Raw genomic sequence first — 12,297 nt, forward strand, 5'->3', positions numbered from 1 at the left:
ATTTATGACAACATATGACAACATAAAATAATTTATGACAGCATTTGACAACATATAACATGTTACAACAAAATATTACAACATTCAATAGCATATAAAGATATAACAAAATGTTACAACATAAAACAATATATCGATAAAACGTGAAAGTTCCCTGGCATGCAGATGAAACCAACAAAGCTTGAACACAGTTCAAATTTAAGCACATTTAATGTGATTAGCAGTATTAAACAGTTAAACGTTTCAATGCAGCAACTTAAAAGCTTTATGAAAGGAAACCTGAATAATAGCTTTAATTTAAAATTAACGCCTCAGAGCGTCTAATAATTTTGAAATCGACCGTTAAGGCATTAATAACGGATGGATACGGAAATTGTGGTAAAATTTGTACTATATTGCGAAATTGTGGTAGATCGTAAACACGTTCTCACGTTAGTCCGCATCATACACACGCTGAAACCTTTAAACGAACAGAGGAGGAGGAGGAGGAGGAGGAGGAGGAGGAGGAGGAGGAGGAGGAGGAGGAGGAGGAGGAGGAGGAGGAGGAGGAGGAGGAGGAGGAGGAGGAGGAGGAGGAGGAGGAGGAGGAGGAGGAGGAGGAGGAGGAGGAGGAGGAGGAGGAGGAGGAGGAGGAGGAGGAGGAGGAGGAGGAGGAGGAGGAGGAGGAGGAGGAGGAGGAGGAGGAGGAGGAGGAGGAGGAGGAGGAGGAGGAGGAGGAGGAGGAGGAGGAGGAGGAGGAGGAGGAGGAGGAGGAGGAGGAGGAGGAGGAGGAGGAGGAGGAGGAGGAGGAGGAGGAGGAGGAGGAGGAGGAGGAGGAGGAGGAGGAGGAGGAGGAGGAGGAGGAGGAGGAGGAGGAGGAGGAGGAGGAGGAGGAGGAGGAGGAGGAGGAGGAGGAGGAGGAGGAGGAGGAGGAGGAGGAGGAGGAGGAGGAGGAGGAGGAGGAGGAGGAGGAGGAGGAGGAGGAGGAGGAGGAGGAGGAGGAGGAGGAGGAGGAGGAGGAGGAGGAGGAGGAGGAGGAGGAGGAGGAGGGGGAGGAGGAGGAGGAGGAGGAGGAGGAGGAGGAGGAGGAGAGTAAACCGTCCAAGTTAAGAAGACAAGTTAAACATCCTTTACAGATAAACTAAATAACCTTTTATCAAAAAATAACAACAAATAGCAAAAATGAAAAAAAACAACAAAATCGTCTTTTGTTACTCCAGCAAAAGCTCCTGCTAAAACAAACTTTTCGTATCACTTATATGTTTTAAACAAATCCCCCTCCAAGCAAAGATATTAATAAGAATAATCAGCAATCAGCAATGCTCTATAATATACGCTATCACTTAATGATATCTTACATCAGTTTGAGTTCTGCATCTTGAAAGAGTTAAGTGAGCATCTGCACCATCGTCCATCACAAGATCACATATATTTAAAACTACAGTGTGAGTGAAAGGCCAAGAAATATAGTCAGATCAGGGCGAGTAAAAACAACATTTATGAGATTATATTATTTTCTGCTATTCAACTGGTTTCTAGTCTCAGTATATAATCATTGTCTATGAAAATCGTCATATTTATATTATTAGTATAAAGCAACTTGTGACAACGAGATCTTTCCATGGTGAAAAATAAAAGGAAAAAATCAAAAGCCCAAGTTTAAGATGAACGAGATGATTCCCTTTCTTAGCATAGGTACGCAACGAACAAATTTTATATTTTTAGAATCTATGTACCCTGTATAATGTATATCAACAATATTTATCCTATTAAACGTTTTGCATTTTCATAGTAGACAAAATTAGGCTTCCTAAAGAATCTATACTAAATATTAGGTTAATAAGGCCAAGAATGTCTTAAACCAAATATGCACAAAACTGTACAATAACTGAATTTCGGGTTTGTGACCCACAATTTACAATTAGCAGAGTTTATTCATGTACTTGAACCTCCGCAAAAGTTTGACCATTTAGATATCCTCGGATAGTTAGTATCTTTAAATTGTATTTCTTCTGGTGCATACGGTGGATTTCTGTCAAGAGCTTGTCACCATTTGGAGCCATCATAATCTTAATTCTTATCTTTAACTAAATTTACTTTGTTTTCAGAGAAGAAGAATATCCGCTTTGCAGAGGTTGATTTTTCGTTCATACATTGTATGGGTAAAAACGAGTATTTGTTGCATCCTGAAAATTAAAGTTTTTAGGTGAACTATTACAAGGTGAGCAGAATTGATATAGTGAGAAGTAGTATAGTCAGAATTCAGATGCAGAGATGAAAGAATGGTGAGAGCAGTAGGCTTATCTTATAAACCTACCTTATAATCTGCTCCTTTACAACACTGCTTCCAAGTTAATATCTCCTTCATCAGGAGGTTCCCCTTCTTCCTGGTCGTCACCACTCTGCTTCTTTCCTGCCTCATCACCGGGTGAACCTAGACTTGGTTCGACAAACTCACGTATGGTCTTATGATACAGAAGTGGGCTTATCACAGCGTTGATGGTCAGTACTGTCAGAGCGTAAGTGGCGTACCAGTCTGTGGCATCAATCAACCCAAGATTGTGGAGGCAACTTATGAGCATAAATGGCAGCCAACATGTAGCATATGCCCCGATCATCATCAAGAAACTTTGCAAAACTGTCCGGTTTTGACGACCAGTATCCTCATCGTCTACTTTGCGACGTTTAATGTAGATTACAATACTAGACAATATCATCGCGATCACGCAAAATAGGTTGACGCCAAGTATGGACCAAACGAAGCTTTTGCTGTTTTTTTCTATTTCCTCCCTGCTCCTCGTTGCATCGTCACTACGATCAAAATATTTGAAGAGGCAAACGCCATCATTTCCATAAAAGTGAACAGCACTTCTACTCAAGTTGCCGAAATCTCTGGTGAACATGCCGTCAACCTTCTCCCCGATCACCTTCCACGTGAGAGCCTGGTACAGAGGTACGTACCAGGCAGGATCCAAGGACAATGTCCGTGATTCTCTGTGGTGACTTTGTTCGTGTTCATACCATCCGGGTAGTTCGCACACCGCCTTGTTAACTGGTACTACGTCTGACATATTGTAATATGTCTGGAAAATCTTGGAGTGCCTGAATTTATTCACAAAGCCAGCGAAAAGCTTGTACTCTGGATCATAATAAATTCCCGACACAAAATGGTCTTCCCCGCGTTTAAACAGAGGTATAAAAGCAATTGCAAGTGAAGCAGCAACAACCACAAAAAGTGTTGTTTTTTTGTAGCCCCTGTAAGAGCCGGTCATAACACGTGACAACCTCATCAAACTCAATGCAGTCATAGCAAAGAGGGACAGCTGTATTCCAGTGGTGCTCAATACTCCTAAAACGGCACAAGCACTGCCCGTCAACCATTCTGCTTGTTTTTGGCAAAAGACTTTTCCAAAGACGATGCTATCGAAGATGGATATTACAATCAAGTAGATCCCAACGATGAAATTTCCAATTCCAATGAGACAAACAAGTCCCCTTGTGATCAGCAAACTACCCGTTTCACCTTCTGAAGTACTCATTGCAACCTTGGTCACTGAGACGATGTTGAAGATGAGCGCTAGAATACCTATAAGCCAGCAGATACCTTTGAGCAGCAAGTTGTTGAGAATTTCTCTCCCACAGGACATGTTACACTCATCAGACAAATCAAAGCAGTCGAAAATACCGTCACATTTCTGAGAGAGAGGTATTATCTGATGCATGACATCTGTCCTGTTCTTGGTGTTCTCACAAACCATGTGGTTGGAACAGTTACTTTCATCAGACATATCATCACAGTCGTTTCTAAGGTCACAAACCTGATTGTACTTTATACATTTGCCGTTATCACATTGGAAATAGTCATTTTGGTATTCACCTTCCTCGGACAATGTGACAAAAGCCAGTTGGGAGTTGTTGGCCAGGGTGTAAACTCTCTCGGGGTATTGTCCAGGACACGCATCAAAGCTTAAGGATTGATCGTGGAGAGGACAACGGGAGTTTATACATAGACCCATGTAACTAAGGTAAACATAGAACTCGCCAAACAGATGGTTACAGTCTACTTTAGCAGCAGGAACATTCAACAGGGTGCTGACACCGAAAACATCGCCCGCAGGTCCTTCAAATTTCCTGATGTGACAAGCTTCATTTTCAGGTGGTCCTATCCAGGTGCACAAATCACGATTTGAGCAGTTTTCAATCACAGCCGATGTTTTGAGGGTTGGGAAATCTCGCGAAATCTCGCAAATTTTGTTTTCAAGTGCGCAAGAGTTGACACCATCACAAAGAGAATCAAATTCAACATAGCCTTGCCAGCACAAGAGAACGTCTTGACAGGTTTTTTTTCCTATGATTGATCTTTCAGCGTAGTAACCAGTCCTACCTCCACAGAAGCGAACCTCCAGATCTTCATCTTCTCCATCCAGACAGTCAGTTTGGTTATCCATCAACCAGGCGACTGGTATCTCCATGTGTTTATCTACATTAAAACTGCGAGTACAACTCAGGTATCCAGCTGTCGTTTGAGAGCATATTTCAAGGGTCTCGTCACTAGAATCAATGCAGTCAGCAACTCCGTCACAGAGTCTGTGTTTGTGAACTAGACAGTCAAGGTGTAACTTAGATGGATACTCACATGTATTTTCCAAGTTATTGTCACACAGATTAGCATAAATGGTCCTCTGAAAACCTCCCCCACAAACCACGTACTTTGAAACACTGGACAGGTGACCCCTGACTAAACAGTAACCACCTACTCTGTCAACATCACTGCAGTTCGTTTGGTCCATGTAATCGTAACAGTACGGATAAGTCCTAAAATCCGAATGTTGATATAAATAAAAGGTACTGCACCTAGTATTGTTAAATATGGGAACAGTGACGTCTCTTCCAAAACTCGTTTTTTGTCTGTAATGAAGACATGTGCTAAGAGTACTGTCATCTTCAACAGCACAGTTCAACTCGTCCTCCGAGTTAGCACACTGCACTCTCCAAGTACCACTACAAATGTATTCCGGGGACACATAACTGTAATTGCCATTATAACTATTGTTACAATACATCCCGTAAGTGTATCCATTACACCTACTTTCATCTTCACAGCCGTACGCGTCGCATTTATCGTCACAAACATTTGTGATCTCTTCCTCAGCGTCTGAGTCAGACCTGACCTCATCAGCTGTGTCACAACTGCCGCTGTATCTAGTACACCTAACAAAACGAGATGGCCCTTCTTCCTCCTCGAAATAGCCTCCACACAACTCCGTGAAGCCACTTGATGAAAAATACGTCCCACTCCTGCTGAGGCCGCATGCTTGGTAAACGTGTGGGTCTCCTTTACACACATTGGTCACATTTATTAGAAAATAATCATCCTTGACGTAAAGGTACGAGATGTCCGAGTTAAGACATTTGAGTCCCCTTTGTCCGCAACTTATTTTCAAAAATCCTTTTATATTTATTATATAGCAATTGTCCCCTAAAGGTATGCTACCGCGTTCTTTGACTTTCTCGTTGATATGTCGCAAGCTGACGCAACCTGAGCAAGTTGTTTGTATTACGTGCCGGCGAAATAAAAAATGTAGTAAAAAAATCCTGTACTAGTTCAAAATGATAAAAGTAAACAGATTTCCTTTTGTTTGGGAAAGAGAAACACTGGCAGCAGTCCACTCTACCCAATTATGGGTTTTGGTCAAATTCATTATATTTATAGATAGATACATATTGATTTACTTCACGACAATCTGTTGCAAAACGGGGTTTCAGAAAACCCACTTCCCGATACTTCTAAAAACTTGAAACTTTTTTGCAGTCTAGACGCCCTGCAAACTTTCAAATTTCTTACTCAACAGTGGTGTGCGCCGCCGTGTTCTACCAAAATCGGCGGCGGCGTGGCCAAAATTAGCGGCGGCGGCAGCGTTCGGCGGCGTTGCCTGTGGACAATTGGCAGTTTCAGTTGTGACTCGACAAAATGGAAATTCATTGCTTAGGTAAAGGATTGACTTAGTATTTATAAGGTTTAGACAGTTGCAAATTTCACTTCAATTCATCGTTGATCGTATGACAGGAATTCACAATTTCATGAAACATTGCATACCTTAGTTCCCAAAAATTTGTGTGCCATTATATTGAGCACAATTTATTTGAGCCCGAAAAATTTGGGCAAAAAATTTGAACTCATTTGGGCGACCGAAAATTTGGGCACAAATTCTTCGAAAAATGAACGATTTTCCACTAAAATTTCAGTTAGATATTTGCCTTAGTTCATTATATTCCTTATTATTCCAGTCATTTTGCTTTCAATTTTAAGCAGAAATAGAAAACACAAATTTCAAATATTATTTCACTTGGATATGAAGAAAAAGCCATCTTTCTATAGATTTCAGGGCCACAGGCCAAATGCCAAAAGTTTGGTTAGCAAAAAATTTAGCAGACGGAAAAGATTTATGCAATTAATTTGGTCTGCAAAAAATTTGGGCGAGAGGCCGGAGGCCCGCTCAAATTTTTTGTCGCCCAAATTTTTGGGAATTAAGGTATGCTACATCGAACTACTTGACGTCAGACATGCTAGAGGGATTTTATAATTATATCCAGCAATTATGCCTACCCCTATTAAATTTTTTTGAGTAATGTTTTGATAATTCAAATTTTAAAAATACCACGTTCACGCCGTTTGCGCCGCCGATAAATTGTTCGGCGCAGCGGCGTGGGCTAAAAAACTCGGCGGCGGCGCACACCCCTGTTACTAAATTTTAACATGATTTTTAAGGTACCTTTATTATAAATATGGCGATCTTGGGTTTCTTACCGGATTCGGACTAAACTATATCATTGGATCAATGAAAAACGAGTTAGGGGTCGTTAACATATTACGTAATTAATATTTTAGCAATTTTTACCCCCTCCCCCCTCCGTAATCAACCGTAATCAAGTTTCAAATTTCGGAGCTGAGAGTATAGAGATTATAGACACCCGCCACACATGATCTCAGCTATAATATTATGAGTATTTATGATTTAGTTTGAAGATCAAAATGCTTACCACTGCATGTAGGTACATCACAGTACTCCCATCGAGGCACAGTTCCCTCAGCATTAAAACACCAGGCGCTTGATTCACTGAGGAAAATGACGACACATGTCATATAAATGAAGAATTTCTAAAAGTTAAACAAAATTTCACAGATCATTTATATTGCAAAGCCCCTTCATTGCAGTTTCATTGTACTTGTAGATTTTACTTAAATCTACAATAAATGTTTGTGCCCCTACCTTGTGCTCGACTTGATGACAATGATTATGGGACACTACCAGATATCAGATATTAAAGACTTACCCGTCTGGATTTCTGCAATAGTTCTCTTGCAGTCCTGAATCAGAGTATCTGAAAATGTTTTTGTAATAAGCTATTTTCCTAAAGTAGATAGTGTTAATTGTGAATCGTAACTAACAATTTGAATTTGGCTTCTGTCGAGAGCCATTTTAGAAACATTTCGAAGTTTGGGTATAAAATGATTTAGGACGCTCAATTTAATAGAGTACATTTTTAATCTTCCAAAATCCGAATAATCTGGATAAGAATATATCTAAATCTGGATTATGCCGTATTATATTGTGGCCGCCTGTGGGTGAGACTAGCTAATACCTGTTGTGCCTTAGAAGCACAAAGAAAACTTACGCCTCAGGAGTTATGCTGTGTTTATTAGGTGATTGAGAGTCCCATCTCTGGCAGACGTGTCCTGATGCTGTGACAGATACATTTCCCCTGTAGTCTGATCCATCCACTTTATCAACACACTCTGGCCGGGCTGGAGTAAACCCATTTGTTATTCTCTTAGAACCTCGTGATTGAGCAGCATATATCACGAGTAAGGCAGGTCGACTAACGAAGTGCGCCACTAAGCCATCATATATGATATACTAGTAGTAGTACTAGTAGAGTTTTCTGTGCCCCCGGCAGACCAAGGAGAACCTTTCCGTCGTTAACTTACGGCACAATAGTTCTCATAGTTGTCATATTTAATTCTGGACAAAAAGTTCAAAGTGGAAGAATTTTTGAAAAAAATTCAACGGACTTTAACTTGGACGGACCTTAAATGAACGCACTTTATTTGAACGGACATTAAGATGAACATTAGGGCCTCCAGCGTTCAATTAATGTCCGTCCAAATAAGGTGCGATGAGGTATTTATTGCACACTCGTTTAGGCAATATTAAGAAACCAAATTTTGGATCCATCAAAGTTGGAGAATTGGCTTGTGGTACCGAGAATTTACCATTTTTAAAAATACCATTTTTGACCACCTTTGCCAACTTCCTATAAATCTCCCGCTTTTTATAACCATCTGGTTAGGGTGTTAAAATCATCAGCAGTCCGTTTTTTTTCAAAAAACTGCATCAAAAAATATTAGTCACGAGACAAGTTAGGTCACTATTTATGAACCGTACTTTTAAAAGTACCGTGGAAGAATATGGGTTAAAATAAACCTGCTGAACGACTTCTTTTGACATTAGTCTTAATGCCAGGAAAAACAGTAAAGGGGGTATATAACAGTATAGGAGATCAAATATTTAATGTAAATATTGATCGTTATAATTGAAGTAGACGTAGAAATGTCGATACGTTATTCAGCTATTTATTTCCATTAGAATCTTTCTTCACTGAGTCTATTCAGAAACAATCAGAAATTTGAATGAAAGAGTATAAGAGGTATAATAGTAGTATAGTGAGTAGAACTAGAAGGGCGACGGTCGTGCATGCCAGCGGCAGCACTGTGATGAATATAAAAACACCCTAAAATTCTTCCTTTTAAAGTTATGGTAGAAAATGTGATTTTTAATCTGTGAATAATATTAAATATTAGATAAACTCTTAACTCACTTCTAGCAAGAGCACTTCTAGATGGTACAGGAGTGTCTTGTGTCGGCATCAGTTTAGGGTCTCGTGGTGGCTCCAGTTTAGGGTCTGTTGTCTCAGTGTCCCGTTTGTTAATGAGTTTGCCATCGCTGCTACTCGTATTGGAAAACACGATACTTTTGATCTCGTCCTCTGTTGATCCTGCACACGACTGGTTTAGCTATAAATATAACTACAAGTGTTTAATTTTAATGCTACAAATAAAAACTAGTGATAGCTCTATTTTTACAAACTAAATGAATATTTCATTAATAATTAAACTTGTACATGCTAAAAACTAACCTTGAGGAATTAAAGAAACACAAGAGGGGACCAACAGTAAAACCCAAAGTTGTAGTGCCCTCTTCATCATCAATATCATGTCACCATTTTTCTGTGATTAATTGTAATACTTTGAAGACAGTTTTAAAATTAAATACAGTTAGCTATATTCAACGCGATACAACAAGGATTAGGAAGCCGAAGATCAAAAAGGGGCTCAATAAAAAACTCGAAGATGGCATTAAGTTAACATCCCACTGCTCCAATAATAATGGGGTTCACTATTAGATCTACAGCATCTAAATTGTATCAAATCGTCATATTACAACGCACGAGTGACGGTTTAGAAGGTTTGCTACGAAACAATCAGTGTGGGTTTAGGAAGAACAGGTCATGCATTGATCAGATTTATTCACTCCGCACCATTATATCACCATTATTATACATAACTGCCTTGAATATAATAATCTCCCCCTGTTTATACAGGGTGGGCAAAAAGTCAGTGGGCATACGTTGGCCTTAATAGCTCCACCATGTTTTATATTTGAGAGCTGTTGCTTTGCAGATGGCATTCTGTACTTACTGGTTCGAGGATTCCGTCGTCAAAATTTGAAAATTCGAATATTTTAGACCACGCCCATTCAATATTAAAACACCTTTACTGTTTTCTCTGAACATGCTGAACGCCTAATTTTTTCAGAGACGGTAGAGTATTAAATGTTGCATATGATCTGAAAAGATGAGGCAAAACAGATTAGAAATGATGAAGTTATCAAGCATTTTCTGTATCTCATTAACAAAATTGACTGGGTGTATATTTTGTAGACTTCAAGGCAGCTTTTGATTCAATCGACAGGGATTATATTTGGAATGCTTTCAGTCATAATTATGGCCTGCCATGTAAATACATCCGAATTATACAGGCATTCTTTAATCGAACTGTCAGTGCTGTCAGACACAACGGTGAATTGTCAGAATGGTTTGAAGTAAGTTCTGGCAGTGGCCAAGGAGATTTTCAGGGTCCCCCACTTTTTAATGTCTGTCTCAATGTGGCTGCTGAGAGAACAGGAAAGCAACATTGCACCAAAGTGGTGTCTCACGGAGCGGTTCTTCAAAGATCTATCAGTCCGCTTGTTGATGATATCACTGTTAGATACGGATTATACAGATGACATGGCTGTACTGGATAACAGCGAGGAAGGTCTTCAAGAAACAACTGATCTTTTGTGTATGTATGGTGCCCACTGCCCAGGGAGGTCTCAGAACCAATGGTAAAAAGACTGAGGCTATGGTATAATTGGTAAAGCAACCTCTCAACGGCCATACACGAAAGAAGTCACAGTGAATATCACTGCTGAAGACACGCCAGTGCAGCAAGTTAGTGACTTTACATACTTAGGTACAATTATTTCCAGCGACAGCACTATCGACCGTGAACTGTCTGCTAGGATTCAGAAAGCTTCCGGATCCTTCAACCAACTCAGTAATATATGAAAAAACCGCAACATCAAGTCTTATACAAAGATCAGGATTTATGAGGTAGCAGTTTTGACAATATTGTTATATGGTAGTGAGGTTTGGAACAAAACAAAAAAGCAGCTTTGATGTGTTCCATCAGCGTTGCTTGAGGAGAATAAATAGGATAAAATGGCTCGACCGGGTTAGAAAGACAAAAGTGCTGGAGCTTGCAAGGATAAATCTATGCAGTAGGGACGTATATAGGAGCAAACAGCCTGCGCTGGTTTGGCCATGTCACCAGAATGCCAGACACTAGGCTTCCTAAGTACCTGCTTAGATCTAAGGGTCGTCCAAGAAAGAACTGGATGAAATTTTTGCTGGAAGATGCTGCAGCGTTTTCAGGAAACACTGATATAGATCTATAAGGAACGAGCGAGATGGCTAGTGACCGCAAACACTGGAGGGAGATGATACGACATAAACGGGAGTTCATTGGTGCAGGCCAATTGAATGATTGAGGATACCTAATCCAGTACAAGTAAGTTCGTAACCATGAATTATTCTCAATAACGCTGAGATTGAATATATATATAATATATTCATACTAATTGCTAATATATGTAATTCTACTACTAGTGTAACCCGTGCCTACGGCCGGGACTTCACTATCGCAGTTGAATTGCAAAAGTAAATAATAAACGGTGCAAAAGTTAAAACGGTGCAAAAGCATGAACTCGCTCAGTTGAAACCGGCCACATTAGAGTAAATTTAATTCTGAGCGCCCAACACGTATCCAATACAATAGTAATACTTAATAGGCAATATTCAATATTATTATATTGCGGCTCGATCCTGGATCTATAGCTCTACTGCCAAATTACCTAATTATATACTGTATACCAACGCTGTAATTATAGGGGAGCTGTAAATTTAATGAGCCCATGGGGCGATCGAGAGAGAGAGAGAGCGAAAGAGAGAGAGATAGAGAGAGTGTGTCAACATTTGGGGCACAAAACCATTAATTAAACCACTTACTATAAGTATAAAGAAAACGGCTTCGTCAGAAGCTGTTGTCGAAACTATACCGAAAAAAACCAGTTCCACAACTTTACCGTTTTCTTGATTAAGCCGTTCGAAAATAACACACGTGCACACATACACACATCACACATACACACACCCACACATTTTTGTAATTATTAGTAATAGTACCGATATGAAAGACAATATTATATAATATTAATATATATGTATTAGTTATATGTTATAGTTATAGTATTAGTTATATATTATATAATTTGGTGCACCATACATTAACATATTGTGATCAACTGCAACCGTGTCGAATTTGACATTGTCATTTGAAAATTGTCCATTGTCAATGGACTGACCCGGCATGCGCTTGGCGTTACTTCGTAGCAGGTTTGACATACGTTGCATGCCACTTTTCGCGCGAAACATGTATCAATAGCAGGTAACTTAACATAATTTCGAGAAGAAAGCGGCGCGCGCTATATCGAAGAAATTTAGACGAGCATTATCAGTAGATGTTTTCTTTTCAGAATTGTAATTATGTCGCGTACAAATGTGATCCAAAATATCGCAAAAGTTAGGTGCGTGCGGGAATTCCGGAATTTACTTACTGGGCTGCGCTCAGCCTGTCATTCCGCCAAATCTTTATGT

The 12,297-nt window shown here is 39.9% G+C and overlaps 1 protein-coding gene across 1 annotated transcript; it reads right to left on the reverse strand.

The window, feature by feature from the left end:
• Window positions 1-1,111: 1,111 nt before the first annotated feature.
• On the reverse strand, window positions 1,112-9,280 carry LOC134822838 (uncharacterized). The gene is made up of 7 exons (XM_063834106.1): window positions 9,178-9,280; window positions 8,860-9,036; window positions 7,657-7,786; window positions 7,315-7,362; window positions 7,021-7,097; window positions 2,297-5,518; window positions 1,112-2,165 (listed from the first exon to the last, which is right to left on the reverse strand). Exons 1-6 carry the CDS (start codon window positions 9,254-9,256, stop codon window positions 2,313-2,315), a joined length of 3,717 nt encoding a protein of 1,238 aa, XP_063690176.1. The 5' UTR covers window positions 9,257-9,280; the 3' UTR covers window positions 1,112-2,165; window positions 2,297-2,312.
• Window positions 9,281-12,297: the final 3,017 nt, after the last annotated feature.

Source organism: Bolinopsis microptera, chromosome 11, assembly GCF_026151205.1.
Source record: "Bolinopsis microptera isolate Bmic1 chromosome 11, MBARI_Bmic_1.0, whole genome shotgun sequence".
Taxonomy (NCBI): Eukaryota; Metazoa; Ctenophora; class Tentaculata; order Lobata; family Bolinopsidae; genus Bolinopsis; species Bolinopsis microptera.

Bases quoted from the DNA above. Each gene is read 5' to 3' on its own strand.
- LOC134822838 (XM_063834106.1), bottom strand. From the start codon at position 9,256: ATGATATTGATGATGAAGAGGGCACTACAACTTTGGGTTTTACTGTTG. The intron at 9,037-9,177 runs GTTAGTTTTTAG...AGTCGTGTGCAG, and splicing joins TGTTTCTTTAATTCCTCAAG to GATCAACAGAGGACGAGATC. The intron at 7,098-7,314 runs GTAAGTCTTTAA...CATTTTCCTCAG, and splicing joins TATTGCAGAAATCCAGACGG to TGAATCAAGCGCCTGGTGTT.